Consider the following 22,246-nt stretch of genomic DNA (forward strand, 5'->3'; position numbering starts at 1 on the left):
AATCTTAATATAATTAAAATCCACAGCTAAGGTCTTTTGACATAAAGACACATGCAAGATGCCTGTTAACTACTGCAGAAGAAAGAAGTAGTTTAAAAATATGCAACCCAATTGGCTCCATTACTCTCAAGTGATACCCACCTAGGTTCCCGATTCTTTCGCACTAGACTCACAAATGTTTCCACTTCAGTTTTGGTTATGTGCTTTTCAAGAAGTTTACGGTTGTTATGCAAGAGGGCAGTGATGGTGTCCTCAGCCAAAATGTCATAGCCAATTTGTGACTGCATCATGCCAAACTGCTTAGCAATGTGTTCCTGGAAAAAGAAAAATCATATCTGAGTAGACCAATTCCTTGTTAAAACTGTGAGTTAACTTAGCAACTACTGAATAGCCAAAAATATGAAAAAATTTTCCAAACGATATGCTGTCTATATAACAATTTTCTTACATATCATTAAGGAAAAGCAAATCCATACAACAAATGAATCTCAGTTGATTTGCTTCTATACAGATCATTTATTCTTATTAAGATTAAATAGTCTAGAAAAATGTGTATTAGTTTAATTATGGACTAATCTTCTAAACCAACCCTAAACCAAAAATATCCATATCCTTATTGGTCAATGCTTACCTGGTTCTTGCGGTAATCCTCCTGGGAATGCCTCAGTACCCTATAGCAAAGCCGGAACATGTATTGGTAGGGAGCATTCTTCTGGTCAGATAGTTCTTCTAGGCGTACGAGTGGGCCTTCCTCGCCCTTTTCCTTAAATGGAGCCTTCAGAATTCCAAAGATCTATTAGGCACAGAAAGGATGTTATCAGTCCAACTGAAAAGTGTATTTTGCGGGGTGGGGGGGTGGGGGTGGGGATTCCAAACCATCAGGTTTTGATTCTGGAATATTTCATATGTTTTATCTATTTATGAACAAATTTACTTAGGGTTTACTGACTATAAAATTACTAAATTCCTTAATCTCATCTGGATGAGGTAAAAAGAGGCCAGATCAACATGTTTCAAAAGTCTATCATAGGTAACAATAAAAGGCAACAGGTTTATTCCAAATTCTAAAACAGCTACAGAACTAGATTTAGAACCGTTCTAAACTGTTCTAAAGACAGCTTTGAGGCAAGATACTTCTTTTCACAACTGTCTTTCCAAGTATTTATGAATGTGTTTCCAACAGAAGATTTCTTTCATCTGCATCTGGAGAGATGGAGATCATCCATTCTTGAATGATATAAAGACATCCATGATTCTGAGTTTCAGCTCTCTATCTGGTTCTTCTGTGGGACTAGCAAAAACCTGCTCAAAATGGCTTTTATTGTGTTCTCTGGGGACTTGAAGATTTCCAGTCCATCTCCTCAAAGGAATGCTTCTCCACTATCCAAGTTGTCTCTTTTTAATTTTACTTTTGAAAAATCATCCTTCCTCTTATAATACAGTAAGGATGAATAACCTGGTGCCTACCAGGTGTGTTGGATTTGAAGTTCCAACAATCTCAGCCACCATGGCCAATGGCAAGAGATTAAGGTTTCAAATGACTATCTCACTTTGAAGAACAGACATGGCACACTATGTCTATTTAAATTAAGTTCAGCTAGGAGAAAAAAATTTCATTATATTGATTTTAAAAAATTGAACACATTTGAAAAGGCAGCCCTCTATAATCCCTACCATTTTAGAAGTATATCAAAAGGTACAACATTGCTATTTCTCTACCTGATACCTATTCTAAGCCAATATGCACACATTCTGCTACTTGAGTAAACCAGGGGAATTGTCTGCAGTCCTAGAAAACACATTTCATTGCAGAATTGCAGAAATATTCAGAAATACTGAAAACTCTTCACTTAATTATGCAAAGAGCATGTCTACTTTGTTCTGGAGAATAAATCACCTGCTTCAGTATATTCTGTTCTCTCATAAGTTTCTGCCTTTCCCGGTTGGCCTTGGTAATAACAATATCCAAAACATTTTGACCGTTGTTGGGTACATCGCTGACAAAAAAAACCAAGTCCTCCAACAGTTGGATGACAAATCTGCCAGAGAAATCATAATTCATTTAATCAATGAATCACATTGCATAAATCAAGATCATGCAACAGTTATTTGGACAATAAATAGTTTTTTTCATAGGAAACAAAAACAACATAAATGTTAGTCATGCTTTTTAAATGTTTTGCCTAGGTCTTTAAAATTCAAAATTATTTACAATTTGAACTTAACTTTTCAGAATCTACAGCATAAAATTTCATTGTACAAGTCAAAACAATATTTAGACTATGTCATAAATGTGAACAATATCTTCTTGCAGAACAAAAATTGGATTTTTGCCATGTATTAGTCGTTCAGGCTAATTGATTATATCTGTCTCTTATATGTCCAGTGTTACAAAATACTTGCTCTTTTTACCTCCGGTCATTCTGACTAAGGAATCCTTCATTCATCTTCTCTACCACATTAGCTAGCATGTAGCTGGCATCATTGGCAAAATCCAGGTCTCGGATTTCTGATACTGGAACAGAAACAATAGCAAAAGCCTCTTTGTCTTCTTTGGTTGGGCAGGTACCAAGCTGAAAAGCAGAAATCATATAATCTAGTTCCATGCATTGCTCAAATGTCTATATTTGCAAGTATATTTCCTACAGCACATCCAGATAATACTAAATACTAAAAATTAATATTAAATGCTTGCTTATCATGACCCATTTTAATACCATTTTCTTTAGACAGCAAAGAATGAGGACAGACAAATATAAAATCAATCTAAGATGTAACTGTGGTTCTAGTGAGAAAATGGCCTATGAAGAGAATATGAGGGTTGACCCATTCCAAAGAACAAGCTGTCCTGATGAGAGTGGCAGAGAGCAATGGGAAGTTCTAGGTAGTCTGCAAGCCAAGAAAGAAGCAAGTAAGAGGACAATGAATATGCATATATTTCAGATGATGTCTATGGAGATTCTCAGTCATCCAGGTCATGGTTGTCCCAAAGGTGCTTTTTCAAGAGGCAACTGGACTTTCTGTTTTTTTCTTTGAAAATGCTTTGCTTCTCATCCAAGAAGCTTCTTCAGCTCTGACTGGATGATGGGAAATGGAAGGATTTATATTCCTTACAGACAGCTGGTCATTTGCATTCTTTTAGGTGGTTGTTAAGGTCACCTGGAGGTTTATCTGTGTCATCAGGGTCACCTGAGACATCATCTATCTCTAATCTACAACACAGTCCTTTCAACAGTTCCAAGAAGGCTCCACACCAAGTTGCACTACTCAAGTGACTCTGATGACACAGATAAACCTCTAAGTAACCTTAATGACCTGCTTAAAGAATGCAAATGACCAGTAAGTAAGTAAGTAAGTAAGTAAGTAAGTAAGTAAGTAAGTAAGTAAGTAAGGTGTATAAATCCTTCCATTTCCCACCATCCAGGCAGAGCTGAAGAAGCTTCTTGAATGAAAAGTGAAACATCTTCAAAGAAAAAACAGAGAGTTCAGGTGGTGTGTATTTGAGAGCTACAGGAGAAGAAAATGAAAATATTTAGGAATGAGCCTGAAAAGAAGGGATGTGAATTGTGAGGTTGAATAACTTGGTTTATATTTGAGGTCACATAACCCAGTTCAACTGAGCATTCCGACTTCTTAGAAATTGAAGAAAGCAACATAATCATAAACTTAGCCATGTCTGAATATGTAACCTCTTGCAAAGGCACCTCTGAAAGTTGCTTAAAATTCTAGCTCTAAAATTCTGACTAGATCAAAAAGGGCAGAAACCTCCAATTGGCATTAGTTCTATTAGCATTCCCACATTAGTAGTAGTAGTAGTAGTAGTTTCTGATCAAGAAAGAAAGATACCATAAGACGGATGGGCCGCTCCTCGTCAATATCAATGGGTACATTGGTACTCTGAATCCAAGTATTAGTACAGAGGTGACGTAATCGAACATAGGAATTTCTGAAAGTGAATAGATAATTAATATTATTCCTCAACAGAGTTTCCATAAGAGCTCATGGCCACTTTATAAATGGTAACTGTTATGTCCCTGGAACTTGCCAAAGTTCCCACCCAGGTCCGTTCAAGCTGCGGGGGCGTTTGCTGCCCCTCATTGGCTGGCTTCCCTCGACAGCTGGCTATAAAAGCCAGCTGCAGGGTTCAGTCAGCCGCTGTTCGTTGGAAGCCTGCTCTAGGCAGAGCTGACACGTTCAGTCCTTTATTTCTCAAATAAAGTCTTGTTGCATCCATGCCCTGGTCTAGCCTCTCATTGCTCAATCTAGAACACTGGCGACGAGGATGGGATGGCTACCAGAGGCAATCTGCAACAACTGAAATCACTCTATTGCTGAGCCGCAGCCGCGCCGCCGGAGAGCTCGGGCAAGCTACAGGGGAAAGTGAAACGCTGCGAGCCGCAGCCGCTCAGCTCAAAAGGGCGCGAAATTCAAATGGCGGTCGTTTGAATTCGAGTCGGAATACAGCGCGGTGCTGTCATTCCATGAGTCTCTGACGCCAACGCAGGGCGCGAGATTCGAATCACTGTCAGAGGCGGCCAGCTATTACCGCCAACGCTCTCCAGGAGCGCGAAATTCAAAAAACGCTGCCAACAGCCGTTGCAGCCTGAGCCACAAGCGTTAGCCCAGAGAGAGAGCAGAGAGGTTCAGTGGGGCCTCTCAAGAGCTGAAGTCACTAGTCTGGCAAAACGCTGCAAACGGCAGCCACTACAATCACCTAGAGCGCACAGGGTCATTTTTTCCTTCCCAGAGAGATTTCACAGGCGTGTAACCAGCTGAAGTTCGCAACATGAACTCCAACCCAGCCTTCCCACCGTTCAAGCCTGATGAGGAGAAGTGGGAATCATACAAAAATCGTTTTAACCACTACATCGATGCCATTGGTCTGGCTGATGCAGGGGAGCACAGGAAGAAGTCATTCTTCCTCAGTTATTGTGGAGCCGTCGTTTTTGATACCGCTACAGCACTCGTCGCTCCACGTGAGTTAAAGAATGTTCCCTGGGCAGAATTGCTGGAGATCCTCACCAATCATTACTCCCCCAGGCCCTCACAGATCACGAGGCGTTTCACCTTCCGGATGAGGAAGCAAGCTGAAGGGGAAACCATCAACCAGTACATGGCCGCCTTGAGGACTGCAGCTCTCCACTGCGGGTTCGGGAACTACTTAGATGACATGCTTCTCGACCAGCTCGTCTGCGGGGTCAAGGACCTTCACCTCCAAAGGCGACTGCTTGCCAGGAAGGATCTCAACCTCTCCCAGGCCGTCGAGGAAGCCTTGGCTGCAGAACTAGCAACCCAGTCAGCCACCGAGATTCAAGGTTCCGTTCCCAAACAAAGCTGTGCCACTATCCACTCGGAAGAGGTGGTCAACGAAGATGATCCCAACGATCAAACAGACATCCACCGTCTCGCCCATGCCAAGCAACCTCAGGTAGGAACCAGGCAAGAAAGCAACAGTGCACCCAAACACATCATCCTGTGCCTATCCTGTGGCGGACCTCACTCGAGAGCTTCATGCAGATTCAAAGGTGCCACCTGCAACAATTGCCACAAAAAAGGCCACATCGCCAGAGTCTGCCAGGCTGCACACAATTCAGCACAAAGGGTTCCTTCCTTTTCCCATTCTGGACCCCAAAGGCAAGTACTAAATTGTCACACTTGCTACCATGCTAACCACACCTGCCATTCTATTAGTAAAATCACACTCTCCATTTTATTAGAAGGTAAACCTTGTCGTATGGAGGTTGACACGGGGTCAGCGCTCTCAATCATCTCTTGGAGCACACTCAAGAAGATCCAGCCCAGACTATCCAGAAACCAACTCCAGAAGTGCCAGCTCACCTTGAGAGACTATCAAGGGAAGGACATTCCAGTACTCGGCAAAGGCAAGTTCCTTGTTAATTTTAAAGCTTTCAAAGGCCACCTGCCTCTAGTGGTAGTTAACGGCAACCTCCCTAGTCTCCTGGGGCTTGATTGGTTCCCCTACCTCGGCCTAGGGGTAACAGGAGTCCATGCTGTCTCAGCTTCTGACACTGACTCCTTATTCACTGACTACTCTGACGTATTCAGTGATGAGTTGGGGTGTTATAACGGTACCCCCATCTCATTTGCAGTTGACCCCCAAGCAGTTCCCGTCCGGCTGAAACCACGTAGGGTTCCATTTGCCATTCGGCCTAAACTGGACGCGGAACTGGACAAATTATTAAAGCAAGGGGTCATCGAACCCACAGACTTTGCCAAATGGGAGACACCAATTGTCACACCCCTTAAAAAGGACGGCAGTCTGAGAATTTGTTCTGATTACAAAACAACAATTAACCGCTTTCTACAAGTTAGCGCTTACCCAGTCCCGGTCATTCAACATTTACTGCACACTTTTGAGCCGGGCAACATTTTTGCCAAATTGGACATGTCACAAGCGTATCAACAGTTCCCTGTTGACAACCAAACAGCCGAATTGCAAACTATTGTGACTCACAGGGGTGCTTTCCGGTGCAGGCGTCTCCAATTTGGCGTAAGTGTTGCCCCTGGCATTTTTCAATCCCTCATGGAGCGAATACTACAGGGCCTCCCTGGTGTAGTACCCTACTTCGACGACATATTGGTCTCGGCCAGGGACAGACCCCAACTCTTCCAGAGAGTCAGAGCAGTGTTAGACAGGTTCAGACAGCATGGCCTCAAATTAAAAAAGGAGAAATGTGCCATTGCCACTAGACAGGTGGACTTTCTGGGCTATAGAATTGACACCTCAGGCACCCACCCCCTAGAATCCAAAGTCAAGGCAATCCATGAGGCACCCACGCCAACCACTAAAGCCGAGCTACAAGCCTTTTTGGGATTATTAAACTTCTATGCGTCATTCCTACCTCACAAAGCGTCAGTAGCAGAGCCTTTACACAGACTCTTAGATAAAAAATCACCTTGGCACTGGGGACACAAGGAAGACACCGCCTTTCGCGCAGTCAAATCACTGCTCACATCAGACGCAGTTCTTATACAATTTGACCCACGTCTTCCATTAGTACTAGCAGCTGATGCATCCCCTTTTGGGATTGGAGCTGTCTTAAGCCACAGACTACCCAATGGCTCCGAGGCACCAATCGCTTTCTTTTCCAGAACGCTCTCAGCGACAGAGCGTAATTACAGCCAAATTGATAAGGAGGCTTTAGCCGCAGTCGCAGCGGTAAAGAAATTTCATGAATTCCTTTTTGGCCACAACTTCGAACTGATCACAGACCACAAACCTCTCCTGGGTCTTCTCTCCGGAGACAAGCAGACTCCCCAAGTGCTGTCTCCCAGGATGACGAGATGGACCTTGTTCCTGGCGGCATACTCGTACAAGCTCATCCACCGCCCAGGGAAAACGTTAAGCCACGCAGATGCCCTCAGCCGCTGCCCCCTACCTGCTCCAGCTGAGGATCCAGCCCCTGTCCATGCCATCTTCGATGTCATCGACCTCGACCTTCCTGTCACCGCCCTCGACATCGCCACCAAATCTAAGGCTGACAAAACAATCGCCCAGGTACTGGACTGGGTGAGGAGGGGGTGGCCGGGCACTAACCTTGCAACCGAGTTCACACCTTTTAAGACCCGTCAACAGGAACTATCTAGCTTGCAGGGCTGCCTGTTGTGGGGCACCAGAGTCGTCATCCCGGCCTCACTTCGCACGCCAGTCTTAGAGGCACTGCACGAGGGCCACCTGGGCATCGTCCGGATGAAGGCGTTAGCTCGTAGTTACGTCTGGTGGCCTGGCTTGGACGACGACATCGTCAAGTGGGTAAGCTCTTGCCAACCCTGTCAGGAATCCAGACCATCCCCTCCAGTCACCACCCCCACAAAGTGGGAGAGCGCCAACGCGCCTTGGTCAAGACTTCACATTGACTTAGCCGGTCCAATACACGGCAAAACCTTCTTGGTGGTCGTAGATTCATACTCTAAATGGATCGATGTGGCCCAACTATCCACGGCCACCACGCAAGCGGTTACCAAGGCCTTGACCCGTCTATTCGTGACACACGGTCTACCAGATACTATAGTTTCGGATAATGGCCCCCAGTTTGCCTCAACAGAATTCAGCCGCTTTGCCACCAATCTTGGCATCCGACACATCTTCACGGCCCCCTTTCATCCTGCCAGCAACGGATTGGCAGAGAGAGCCATTAGGTCCACAAAAGAAGCGTTAGCCAGATTCAGCAAAGAAGACTGGCATCACAGACTCTCCCGTTTCTTACTAAGCCAACACTCAACCCCATGCATGGTCACCAACAAATCCCCAGCTGAACTCCTGATGGGTAGACGCCTAAGAACTGTGTTGGATAGGCTCCACCCTCACTATTGCACTGACACCCCTCTTGCTTCAATAACGGGGGTCAGAGATTTTGTCTTGCAGGAACATGTCTTTGCAAGGAACTACGCCGGTGACCCACTATGGATTCCAGGGGAGATTGTAGCCATCACCGGTCCCAGGTCGTACCGAGTCCAGCTGGAAGACGGCCGCATCTGGAGAAGGCACCTGGACCAGCTAAGGAAGCGCCAGGGTACCCCCGCCAGTGCTGGGTCGTGGGCACAGGTCAGTCCCCAGGTGCCACACCAAACTCTCATCGGAGACCATTCCAGAGGCTCTTCGCCACCATCACCCGAGCCTAGGGAGCAGGCAGTAGACCGAGACTGCCCGATGGGTCCTCCGCCTGAACCATCTGATGGAGCCGCGGCATCGCCAGCCAGAAGCACTTCACCGGTACCAGTTCAGACCTCCAAGCGAGTCCGCACTCCATCACCAACACTACCTGCTTCTTCGAACTCTGAGACACTTGGTAACTCGCCTGAGTTACGACGCTCGGGGCGCCAGCACAGACCACCCGCTTATTTAAATGACTATGCGTGTTCGCATCTGGGGGGAAGGGGTGTTATGTCCCTGGAACTTGCCAAAGTTCCCACCCAGGTCCGTTCAAGCTGCGGGGGCGTTTGCTGCCCCTCATTGGCTGGCTTCCCTCGACAGCCGGCTATAAAAGCCAGCTGCAGGGTTCAGTCAGCCGCTGTTCGTTGGAAGCCTGCTCTAGGCAGAGCTGACACGTTCAGTCCTTTATTTCTCAAATAAAGTCTTGTTGCATCCATGCCCTGGTCTAGCCTCTCATTGCTCAATCTACAACAGTAACTATCTTGACCTTCTGTTTCAGGACTTTTTACCAAGTTTATGTACTTTGATTTTAGGCACAGGAAGGAAGAATATAGTAATCATTTAAAGTTCCACCCCAGGACTTGAAGCAAATAAAGTCTTAAATTTCAATAATTTTAACATAACTTTACATTTGCAGACTCTTGAATTATATCCATTTCATAACTTACTGGATGTCGGGAATAACCTTTAGTGCACTCATGTTTAATTCTATAAAGATGTAAAAAGGGGAACTGTGATATTTGAAATGTATATATTATTTGCTACTTGTAATATCCCAAAGTGCTTCTTGTCCTATTTTCTTGATTCACTTTGGTCTAACGTATCAGAAGGCTGGTAAGTTTATACATGCATGGAAGATAAGGAGATGGCGTAAAAAGGTAGATAAATGATTAGAAAAACTAAAATCTACCCTAATCCATTCATAGAAAGCAGTCTAACAAGACAATATTAGGCCCAAAAGAAATTGAAATGATCCACAAAACTTTCCATTATTCCTCTTCAAAAAGTATTTTTCCAGGACTACTGTAGAACATTAAGAGGGAAGGAAACCCTTTTTCCAGATATTGTAAGCATTCATTTAAATAAGTATATATCTTCCTGCTCTATACTGTTGAAATGCCAACTCCCCACCCCACCCCCCAAAAGCACTTATTTCTTTCTCTAGATTGTGCTTCTTGTCTATTTTCATTCAGAAAAATACAGTATTCTGGATGAAGCCACTTACCGAGGGACAAAGGAATCAGTCTTTTGTAGTGTAGTGGGATCCAGTTCAAAAAGGGATGCTATATCATTACCATGAGGCACAGCTACAAGCCGGTACTTAATCTTTTCACCTGTGAATCTACGACTAGCACGATTGGTTCCTACCTGCCACAAGATAAGGAGATTTTAGTTCTGTTAGCAGGACCACAAAAGTCCATGCCCACCACAATGCCCAACCTTGCTTCATGGAATCTTTGAGGGGAGCTTCCAAATTCTTCAGCCATTAAGTCCAGAAATACTCGTATTCTCTATTGCTTAAATAATTACAACTTCTAGTTTCTTTTTAACAGGCACTAATCTAGTATATAGGAGATAAACTGGAACTCCAATCAACATAGAAAACATGTATTAAGATAATTAAGTCAATTCATTTTAAGACCATAAACATTTAATATCCTTAATGAAGGAATTAATATTGGGTACTCCAACAGTATATTCCAAGGTCTTTACAAATAAGCAATAACCACCTTAACAATAGGCTTTAATTGTTTACCACAACGCTGATTTGGCATTGTCCAAAGCACATTTCAACAATGTGAAGGATATTTCCTGCTAACGCATTCAGACCAAATTGTGACATCAAATGATGTTTTCATTTTAAATATTGCCAATGCACACTTGTAGACAACTTGATTGGTAATTCACAAGTATGAATAACTCAAGGCAGCTTACCAAGGGCTTTGACTCTCCTGCCTCTCCCTTGTAGCCAGGGTTTTCCTGAAAAATTAAAGAATATTAGGATAGAAAAAAGAACTAAAATAATTGATCTTGATCATTTGAAATTCTAAAAAGTAACCTATCTAACTTATTTTTTTTCTCTGAAACTGGAACTAAAGATCAGAATGAACAGATGATTCAGGTGATAGGGAATATCTTTTTTTTTCCTTTCTAACTTCAATTTAGTACCTAAGTAATATGCTGAGAACATCTGGCAACTAGTACAAATGGTTGCTGGAGAAATTCTATTATGCTCAAAACTAAAATGGCTTCAGTTAAACCTCCCTGCCTCAAGTCTGATTGTTTATAGTTTTCACAACACAAGAATGTAAATTGATTTAAACCTTATGCTTCTCATCAAACCTGAGCTTGAACACAAAACTGAATGCTTCCCCAGTGCTCTTCATGAAAAAAACAAAACAAAACTAGGATATGAAACAAGAACCTTTGTGTGAGTGGGTGCATCATAGCATATGTTGATAGTTTAGCAGCACATGCTACAAAATATGATTTTAGTCATATTCGGTGGAACTTTCCTAACAGATACAGAGAGTGTGAAAGGAACATAACCCTTCATACTTTAAGAAAGATCTATATGAACTCCTTCTGTCTCTCTTTCAACAATACTTAAAAGAGGATTAAAGTAATTTCTCTCTATATGTATTAATGGAATAATCCATTATTCATATTTTATAATTCAGTAAAACAACTTGAGGAAAAATAATTTATCTCCCCAAATTAAATCGAAATTTAGCCAGAAAATTAACTTTATCTAAGGAAGTCTGATGTATTGCTTTAGAATCATAGTGGCAATCAGCAGGCAGCTGTTCATATTTCTGAATCTATATTATTTAGACCAGTCTGATTATTATGTCTTTCAGAGACTGATACCATCTTCTCTCAAGGAGAAATGTATCAACTGATGGACTCAATCAGCCTTCCTTTCCCTTGTTAAATGCCAAAAGCTAAAGCACATTAACTGTTATTGAATTAGTCCCAAAACCATGTAACTCATTTAGTAATTGGGCTTGATGCTGAATAGATTTATCTCTTGTTAAAGGATCTGTAAAGTCCAAATGCAAGCAATTTTATTTACAAGGTAACTTGCAAATTTGTCCAGGTTGTGGTCAATTTCCTTTAACAGCCAGAATATAAAACAGTGGAACAATGCAACTGGACAATACTACAAAAATGCTATTTCACCCTACCAGTTTGGTGTTATCTATGATGTGAAATGTGTCCTGGAGAACTTTGGAAAATTGGTTTCTGTCATTTTTGTGCCAGTGAAAATGTATTCATACCCATTGTTTCACGGGAACTGATACCACAGTCTTACTGTGTATATGCACCTAAAATGCTATAATTTATGCAGTTCTTTTCACCTCTGCTGCTAAATAATTCCCAGTGGCAAGGTGTTTGAACCGATATAAACCATTCCAGTGTCCAGCTCCACCTCGGCAAGGATCATGATGGACTACCTGGGGAAAAATATCAGGAAAATTTTAAATTATATCTGTAGGTTTTATGATATAGCGGCATCAAGCTGCAATGACAGCAAAAAGGAAATATGCATGCAATAACATCATCATGCAAATACAAACCTTAAATGCCTGCATATAAATGTCAGATAACACACAGTACTATCACCATGCAAGTGTCACCATTTGCTCTAATTTGCTCAGACACCCATAACCAAAGTTGGCTGCCAACCCACAAATAATGAGTCAGAGGTTTTGAGAGGATGAATTAATGCTTGCACTACTGTTATACTGCTATTGTTGTTGCTATCAACATCATCTAAATGGCCCCAGAATGTAACGCCACTCTCCACAGAAATTCCACTTCCACTTTTATATCATAAACTAAATTCACGGCCAGGAAATCTATACCCACATAAACATGTTGGTTTCACTACACAAACAAATGTAACAGTGCACTCAGATTACATCAGTACTCAAGGAATGCTAAAACACAGAGTTGTGGGTTAACCTAACACTCACCTCAACTTCCCAGAGTGCATTGGAGCTTGTGGCTGATGTTGCTGATTGCCTCAAGGTAGTTCGAAGGAAAACATGGAGCTTGCTTTTGTATTCATCACAAGTGAGAAATTTTTCCTGTTCTGCATGGAACAATCTAACAACATCTCCCTATTTGAAAAAATAAATACAAATTTCTATATACAAACATTTTACATGAGATAACCCAATAACATAAAGGAATAAATTTAGTGGTAGTAATCATAACAATAGCAGTGTGAACACATTGGACTTACACCTCTGCATGCTGGGAAACAGGATAATGAAAGTATTGGTCAGGTTAGGCATGACTAACTAAAGCTCTATTGATTTATGTGGAACAACTCAAAATATATCTAATACTTGAGCGTGCAAAGCATGCATTTGCAAGAGATGATCAAGTTGAGCCTGAGAACAGGGTCAAACACATCCTCAGTTTGAAATCTCTATGCCCTCATAAGAGACCTAAGTCCCCGTCCACACCCTTGATTCTTACCTGGTGCCAATTTGCCTTGACTGTTCATAGATCAGATTCTTGTGCAGAGGTAGCACGAATTAAACTCACAATGCTTTTGAACTCTATCCTGACTCCTGATTTCTTGTATCTGACAGTATTTCTCTAATGCTTGTAGCAGTCCAATTACCAGTAAGAGTTCTGTTATACAATTTTTATTAATAATTTGACTGAAAACTGAATAGCGGGAAAACAATACTGCATCGTTTGAACGACTGACAAGAAACTCAGAGACACTTTTCACACATACAGAAAACACCAAGGATACACAACCTCAGTCCCAAGATCATAGACAGTTCTTAAAAGCCTTGGATATGGCCCTTAGATTTGCTTCAGAAATTTTCAATTTTAATATGATAAAAGAGAAAAATAACTAGGAATAATTAATTCAGTCAAACTGAAATTGAGGCTAAATTAATATAACATATTTGGTGTTTATCTTGACTCTGCCACTTTTGTCTTAATCAAAAGTGGATTTGGGTTTGGCTATTCTAAAGAAAAGAAGAATTAGGGGCAACATCATAGCAGTAGTCCAGCATTTGAGTGGCTGCCACAAAGAAGAGAAGGTCAAATTATTCTACAAAGCATCAGAGAGCAGGACAAGAAACAGTAGTTGGAAACTAATCAAAGAGAGAAGCAACCTGGATTAAGGAGAAACTTCCAAACAGTGAGGACCAGCTTGCCTTCAGAAATCGTGGGCACTCCATCCCTGGGGTTTTTTAAAAAGGGACTGGACTGTCACTTATCTGAAATAGTATAGATTATCTTCCTTAAGCAGGGGGCTGGACTAGAATTTAGTCCACCTCCAATGTCCCTTCCAGCTCTATTCTATTCTAAAATTTAAAGATTGCATAACAAAGCAACAAAATAAACTTTACATGCATAACAATTAAAGATTGATATGCACAAACTTATTACCCCTTTAAGCACTTCTTCCATATGATCCCGGAATTTCATAAACAAGTTGATTTTCCAGCTGGTGTTGCAATTGACAGAATTCACCTAAGAAAACAAGGAATTACAAAATGATATGCCCTAAAATAAATCTCAAATAATGACTGAACTTCTACTATAATTTTCTACGCTCTCCCCAAACCAACATTTCACTTCTTCCAGTTTGTTATACCTCTTTGCATCCAGGATTATCAGCAAGTTCATAGTTGCTAGCATGTAGTGGCTGCCCAGCATTCACGGGATTCAAAATTACTTTGTCTCCAACAACTACCTGAGAAAGGATCACATAATATTTTTAGTTGTTTACATTGTTTTATAATTTTATTACTGCAAGCCACACAGTTACATGGTTGAGTTGGGCAGCTATAGAAAATGAATAAATGAATGAATGAATGAATGAATGAATCTCTAGATTTACATGACTCTAAATCCCTTTATTATCAGCTTGGCATAATATCTCCCATTGGGTTCCTTCCCCTAATAGATTTAAGTATAAGAAATATGGGCATTTCAGTGATAATATCAGGGTTATGACTAAAAATCCATCATGAATGTCCCATCACAGATTCCTTGAGAAACTAAGTAATTAAAGCCAAATTGATACCCCCTTTCTAGACTTCTTTGTATAAAAGTGAAACCCAGTCCCGTAGGAAGTAGAGAAACCTAAATTAATCCCTATTTATAAACTCAAGAGAAATCTATACGAAGAAATCACATTATCAAACTCACATTATCTCCATTGCTCCTCAGTTTCCAGAAGGGTTGGATAAAGAGCCAGGATCCTTCATTGCCTGTGGCATCAAGAGTTACCCTCATGGCATTCTTCTCCAGTAGAGCAGGGAGGCGCTTGTTTACTGTCAGATACTTGTTACTCTTCATGTGGAGAAGCTGAAAAAATAAACAGAGTAGATTTCCGGAAAAGCAGCAATGGACCAATGACAGCTCCATATAAGCTGTGTTAGAAAAAGGAGCTGAGGAATGGACTGGCTCCTCAGAATTCCTCTTCAGAGCAAGGAGGGCCAGGATCATCCGTAACTGCTCTGTACAGATTCCTCACATGGAGGCTATAAGCCAGCAATCTCCAGTGTGTTTCAGAACTCTTGGAGCCAGGAGATAATCATGGAGCCAGGAGAAGCCATGGTTCAGTGCCTTCAAATGGACACCGGATTTGCATAGTTCTCCACTTAACCATCTTAGGAAATTGCTTCTTAATTCGTTTTTGGATTTGAGAGCCTATAGAAGGGCAAGTTTCATCATACTGCATGAGTTTCCTTCTATTCTTGAGGATAAGTTTCATGCAAGTTTTAGGGTTTTAAAAATAAATATATATATTTTATTAAATACCAACAGGATGACTGAAATGTTGATTTTGGAAAATTGTAAATGGATTAAGAGGCCAGACAGACTTAATAGAGTATTTCCTGTGGGTTGTTTAAAATTTTACAATGAAGATTTTGTGGATTACTTTAATCAAGGTTACATATTTATGTTGCGTTTTTGTAATTCTTAATGGATTTTTCTTAACTATGACTGAATTAAAAGGCTTTGAACATATGCTAATAGATAACAGATAAGATATGGGAAGAAATTTATTTTGCTGTATTTTTAGAGAACCCGTTGTTGCTGTGTTAAAAGGAAAAGAATAAAAAAATAGTTCTTTTGATTAAGGTTAAAATATATATGTTATTATTACTATTAGTTCTTAATAGACTTTGCTGATTAGCACTGAGTGACAAGATTGTATAATTTGTCCACTGATAAGAGATGAAATATTGAAATATAAGAGAACTGAAATATAAGAGAAGGGCATTAATTACTGAAGTTGTTTATACTTGTCTGAAGTGAGAGGGAATCATTTCTTTATATATCATTTTACTTTGTCATGTTTTTCTCTGCATTTTTTGTTTTTTATATTCTTCTTACTTTGCGTTAGTTTTTTTATCTTTGCATGTGTAAACTTTAATAAAAATTATATAAAAAAGAAAAATAAACATTTATCTACTTTGAATCATTCATAGACCATATTAACATAAAGAGCCAGAGAGAAAAATCAAGACTACATTCTGCAACTGCAGACTATAGAAGATGACCTTGAGGAGGTGGAAGGAAGATTTATTGCCAAGACAACGAATAGATAAATATGGCTTAAGCCCATATGAAGAGAGAAATTCCTGCTTCTTTGGTTTGGTCTATCCTGTAAGACGATCAACAATCATAGCGAACAGGAAACATTTTATTTTACAAAGTACATGTTTTCAGAAGGGCAAATAATCTACATCTTCAACATCTTCTCTATTTGAAGTCCCCTACAGCTTCATCTCAAATCCCCCTTAGTAAAAATCACAAGCATGATATAAATTCTCTCTGAAATATCAAATTAAGTTGCTTGATGGGAATAGCTAATAGGCATATTCATTACAAAATCCTTTGATTGCAGTTCAAGTTCATGCTTCGTAATATACCTAACGATTAATCTGAAGCCATTCCCATATATTGTATCAGCCAGTTTGTTCCAAAGTAGATCATTTTTTTTGTAGTGAGAATATCACAACAGGATAGTTTCTTTGCTTGTGCATGTATTTAGTTAGTTAATGTAGTTTTTTGTTTTTATATAATTTATTGGGCACCATTTAATATGAAAACTGAGATCAAGAAATCAATGAGATTATCTGATATCATCCAATCTTAGGGCTGCTAAATGTAAAGAATGGATGAGAAGGAGGGAGGGAATTCTCTTACTGTATCAGTTAAGAAAATGTTCCATGTTGATGTGCTAGAAGGGTTGATCCATTACACCTGTTTACACACACACAAGAGAAAGAGAAAGAGGGAGGGGCGGAAGGAGGGAGAGAGCACACTAGCTTATAGGAGATGACCAGGTGGAGCCCAAGGGAGGAGTCAAATGCATCATAAGTCACAAGTCCCTGCACACCTGCAAGACATCTTAATCCAGCCTATCTTGAATGCCTTTCTTATCTCCCGCTCATTTCAGTTGACCACTAGTTTGTCAGAATCTCGTAGAAAGCGTAAGCTTGCAATAAATATTTATATTCAATCTGAATTGCCTGAATCTCCTGACTTCCCCAGCACTTGACACAGCTATAATTTTATGCTATCATTGTCAATGCTGCAAAGCAGCAATACTATTAGGGACACCTAAATTTGGGGCCACCACTATAGCAGGTGACAATGGGCCAGCTATTTCTTCTTTCAGTGTTTTAACAGTGTTTTGCATTTAGTCATGCTGGCCACATGACCATGGAGACATCTTTGGACAGCACTGGCTCTTCGGCTTTGCAATGGAGATGAACACTGCCCCCTAGAGCCAGAAACGACTAGCACGTATGTGTGAGGGGAACCTTTACGTTTATTTCTTCTTTCAATTTTCTCCAAATGGGAAATGCATAAGAAAAGAAACAATTTAATTTCTGACACACCAAAATGTCTTGGGTCAATTCTGGTTTAATAATGGCAATTCTCTGACCAAGAAACTAGTTAGTCACAACCCATATCCATTCTTCCATTTTTTTTCATAATGATATTATGCTTTGTGACCAAGGAAAATGATAATGATAGGTAATATAAAAGTCACTTTCATGAACAGGCATTCCAAAGAGATTCACCCCTTTCCAATCTGGATGTTGTGCAGATGTGTAAGCTTCAAATTCCTGAATTCTCAAACCAGCCTAGATATTGTTAAAAATTTGGATGTTGTAGTCCAAATAACTAAGGCCCCCCCCAGATTTGAGAAAGCAGTTCTAGGTGAACATAAATTTGGCTATCTAAAGGAACATGGAGATCTAAATTGGTGACTGGGCAATGGGCCAAGAGAAACACAATGTTACATACCTGTATGACACTTCCATATTTCACCACATCTCCATGCACCTTCTTGTTCTCTGTTTCATTTTGCTTCTGTTCCATCTGAGCTGCATGCTGTTGAGAAATATAAAACACAGCAGAATGAATCCAATTGCATAAATCCTGTAAAAGGATGGAAAATATTTATCAGAAGAGGATCAAGAGTCAAATAGAAGCTGGGAGTCCATATATTTTGCCACATCATGATGTTTGTTGAATTTTGGTTTAGTAAGTTATACAAACCTAGCAATTGTGGTTTGTAAATTATAGTTAATGGTTTTCTAAAAGTCATTAGACTTCAACAGGTTATATAAACTAATAAAATGCCAGTAAAGCATTATCTGTATTTCTAGGTTTTTTTAATCTACACACACTCTGCATATAATTTCTTGAAGATATCAATAAGAAACTGTTAAAAGTTCACAATTAGAAATGGGATATTCTTTTTGCTCCTGAAATGAGGTTGACTTCATCCCAATTAATTTTCCAGAAATCCCTCAAAACTCAACTATGTCATCAGGCCTGGTGACCCCAAGGAACCAGTGCATTCCTGAAGTAGCTCCATTGAGATTAATATCTGCTGATTCTCTTTCCCTGGATTTGCTAATTGTTTTTTATATTACTGTTTAATAGTTTTGAGAGTCCTCGATTTACAACAGTTCTTTTAGTGACTGTTCAAGTTACAACAGCACTGAAAAAAGTGGTTTACAACCATTTTTTACATGTACAACTGCTGCAGTATCCCCATCAGTGGTGGGATTCAATTTTTTTTACTATCAGTTCTGTGGCATGGCATGGCAGGCGTGGCAAGGGAAGGATACTGTAAAATCTCCATTCCCTCCCCATCCCACTAACCCTCTTTCCAGCTCCGTTCTCCTGTGCAGGGCAACAAAAGAAGACCCAGCCAATCAGCTGGGACTTGGGAGGCAGAGAATAGATGGGGGCGGGGCCAGTTAGAAGTGATATTCTGAACTACTCAAAATTTCCACTACTGGTTCTCTGAACTACTCAAAATTTCTGCTACCGGTTTTCCAGAACTGGTCAGAACCTGCTGAATACCACCTCTGATCTCCATGATCACATGATCAAAATTCAAATGCTTGGCCAATGATTTATATTTATGATTTATGAGTTGCAGTGGCTCACGGTCATGTGATCTCCTTTTGCAACTTTCTGACAAGAAAAGTCAATGGGAAAGCCAGATTGACTTAACAACCTTGTTACTAACTTAAGAGCTGCAGTGATTTAACAACTTTACAACTGTGGGAGAAATATCATAAAATTCTAACTGCCTCACTTAGCAACAGAAATTTTGGGCTCAATTGTCTCATAATTGAGCTCATAGGTCAAGAGTTACCTGTACTGTATGTAGTCATGTTTGGTGGGATGGACAGCCATATAAATTGAATGAATGAATGAATGAATGAATGAATGAATGAATGAATGAATGAATGAATGAAATTCTTCACTCTACTTAGGAAATTCCTAGGCTAGAATCAAATCTGGGCTCAAGCATCAGAGGGACTTCTGGGTTATAACAGGACTTACAATTGAAAAGGCATTTCTAATTCAGGAGCAAATAATCTTTTTCAGATGGAGATCTTCTCTGAAAGTTATTGAAGACATGTTGGTCAATATGAAAAAGCTATCAAGTAGGTAAGGGTGAAAGAGTTTATTTGTTTGCTACATGTGGCAACAGAGAAGATAGGATAGGCTAGAAGCTGATGCACTTTGCCGTGCAGATGTTAACATGTCCATTTTAATCTTCATTTTTGGGAGGTGGAGGAAGCGGAGGATAGTATTAATTATGAATTATTTGCCATCAAATATCTTTAGATGGAGGTTACATGGTGCAATTGGGCTACAGATTGCAGGTGGCTCACATCTGCTCTAATTACTTAAGCATGTTTTTAAAAAATGAATTAACATCTATATATGCCTATGAAATAAGCAGCATATGGAAGAAAAAGATACTTCATAGTTTCACATACTACATAGCTTCATCATTCAAACACAAAGATCACATACTTGTTCCAATTTATTTTATCTGCACAAATAAAAGCCGCACAGGTCCACGGACATACATCAAACTATTAATGATTGAATTAATTTTTTAAAATTGGATATTAGCTCTGCTATTAATAGCTGCTTAAATTGGGTTCTAGAAATGCTAGAACTTTAGAAACATATTCATGAAGAAAAGCAGTACAGAATGAGGCCATTGCTTTCATGAACTGTGAATATGTTTTTTCACATCTAGCTCTTTTTTTTCCCTTGATACTTGAAGTGGCAACAGAGGTAGTAAAGAAGAAGCTCTTTCTCAAAAAAATAAAAGCTAAAGTTTCAGAAGTCCATCAAATATCGAAGGACATAAGGCCACTGCTTTCAAGAGCTGGGAATATTTTTTTTCACGTCTAGCACTTTTAAATAAAAGCTTTAAAATTTCCCAAGTCCATAAAAATTATAAGGGTATTCAGAAAGAACCATGCATGGCTCATTTGCATAGAAATTGTCTATCTCAATCACATACTTCATGGAGGGTATAATGAAGGAGGCTCATTTCTCATGTAAGTGAACTGCAGCAGATCCAGTGCAACAAAAATAACAAGAGACTTTCATTTTGAAAGTCAGTGCCCATTAAGCAATATAGAACTGGTGCTGGGGGAATTCTGAGCCAGTCCAGGAGGAAACAGAAACCTTGTGAGACGTGAAGAATTCTCCATTAGCCATGAGTCAGGCACTTCAAAACCGTGGCATAAAACAATCTTCCAGGTTGGCATGCAAACCACAAAACCAACCTGGCTGAAGTTGCTTTTTTAAGGTTGTTTCACTGGTAATCCAAAGCTCTTTTTTAAAAAGGCTACCATGCTTCTTCTTCTTCTTCTTCTTCTTCTTCTCCTCCTTCTCCTCCTCCTTCTTCTTCTTCTTCTTCTTCTTCTTCTTCTTCTTCTTCTTCTTCTTCTTCTTCTTCTTCTTCTTCTTCTTCTTCTTCTTCTTCTTCTTCTTCCCCTTCCCCTTCCCCTTCCCCTTCCCCTTCCCCTTCCCCTTCCCCTTCTCCTTCTTCTTCTTCTTCTTCTTCTTTGCAACTAAACAGTAATGTTGGCAAACAATGGATTAATATTTGACTGGATTTTTCAGTCTGGCAGATGAAAGCAGAGCACGCACAGCTTGGGGCAGACACTAGTAACAGTGAAATAAGGGCGGCAAAAGGAATGGTAAGAAAAATAAGCAAATAAACCCTGAGGCTATAAGGCTTGGAGAGAGAACAGGATGTATGGGAAGGAGCAGATAGTGAAACAGACCTAAGTAGGCAACAGAAAAGGATCAGAAACGCAACTAATGTCTCAGGAGTGGCCTTATGTTTACTCTTCTCTATAGTTCAGCCTAGTTTTATTTTTAAGGATTTCGCTTCCTGTGGTTCATAAAAATATAATAAAAAATAAACACTTGGATTAAAATTCAGTATTTTTATACTTCATTTTTCTTTCGCTTGCAAGTGTATAGCTCATGGAAATGCTGAAAATGTTTCATGAAATCTCAGAAACCAGAAATCTAAAAGAATTAGATATCCATTACCTAGGGATGGGCCTGCAGCTTTTCACTCAGCATTACCAGTAGAAGCACATTAAATGCATGTAAAGTGGTATTTACTGCAGACATTTCACTAATTATAGGAACAATTAGTGAACAATAAAGCAGTGAAGCCAAGAATTTAATATAACCAAACTCAGTCTGCTTCTCATCTCATCCTCAAAGCCGTCCCAAACCGGAATTTATTGCTTGTCTTCCAGGGCACAAAAAGAACAGCTAGGGCATTATATGGAACATGTGCAAAAATGGAAACAAACAACCTGTGATGAATTGATAACAGGAGCTCAGGAAAAGGGTCTTTTTCTTAGCATCTCAAGGTACAAGGGAGAATAGCTGTCAAGAGACTAATTCTGTGATAATGCCAACTGAGCTTAGCAAACATGCCCCTGCGATGCTTGGTAATTTATGGCTGGGCAGCTACTTCATCCACAGCACCAAAATGAAATGTAGATGCCTTCCTAACCCAAGACCTCTCAAAAATGTTTATCTTCATGTCACCAAATTTGGGGAGTCTATAGATCAAATTGTCTAGAGATACGTCCAATTGAAACCAGTGAGAGTTAGTTTTGAGTAAATATGCACTAGTCAACATTTTACGACTACCTCTGATGGTTCCAACCAGTCTCAAAGGTTTCAACATACTTTAGTTTTTCCATT

General features: G+C 40.1%; 1 protein-coding gene across 2 annotated transcripts in view; it reads right to left on the minus strand.

Annotated features, from left to right (window-relative positions):
* The window catches only part of ITPR3 (inositol 1,4,5-trisphosphate receptor type 3), a 110,926-nt gene that overhangs the window by 48,838 nt on the left and 39,842 nt on the right, over positions 1–22,246 (minus strand). For both annotated transcript variants that reach the window (XM_026716897.2, XM_087929607.1), the window contains exons 4-16: positions 17,987–18,073; positions 14,867–15,025; positions 14,310–14,408; positions 14,102–14,185; positions 12,655–12,801; positions 12,037–12,132; positions 10,610–10,654; positions 9,900–10,042; positions 3,847–3,946; positions 2,413–2,573; positions 1,898–2,039; positions 632–793; positions 142–314 (exon numbers count right to left, since the gene is read on the minus strand). In XM_026716897.2, coding sequence (XP_026572682.1) covers positions 142–314; positions 632–793; positions 1,898–2,039; positions 2,413–2,573; positions 3,847–3,946; positions 9,900–10,042; positions 10,610–10,654; positions 12,037–12,132; positions 12,655–12,801; positions 14,102–14,185; positions 14,310–14,408; positions 14,867–15,025; positions 17,987–18,073 — 1,598 coding nt within the window. The remainder of the gene's footprint in view (positions 1–141; positions 315–631; positions 794–1,897; positions 2,040–2,412; positions 2,574–3,846; positions 3,947–9,899; positions 10,043–10,609; positions 10,655–12,036; positions 12,133–12,654; positions 12,802–14,101; positions 14,186–14,309; positions 14,409–14,866; positions 15,026–17,986; positions 18,074–22,246) is intronic.

This window comes from Pseudonaja textilis, chromosome 3, assembly GCF_049901715.1.
Source record: "Pseudonaja textilis isolate UNSWEBS1 chromosome 3, rPseTex1.2, whole genome shotgun sequence".
In the NCBI taxonomy this organism is placed as follows: domain Eukaryota; kingdom Metazoa; phylum Chordata; class Lepidosauria; order Squamata; family Elapidae; genus Pseudonaja; species Pseudonaja textilis.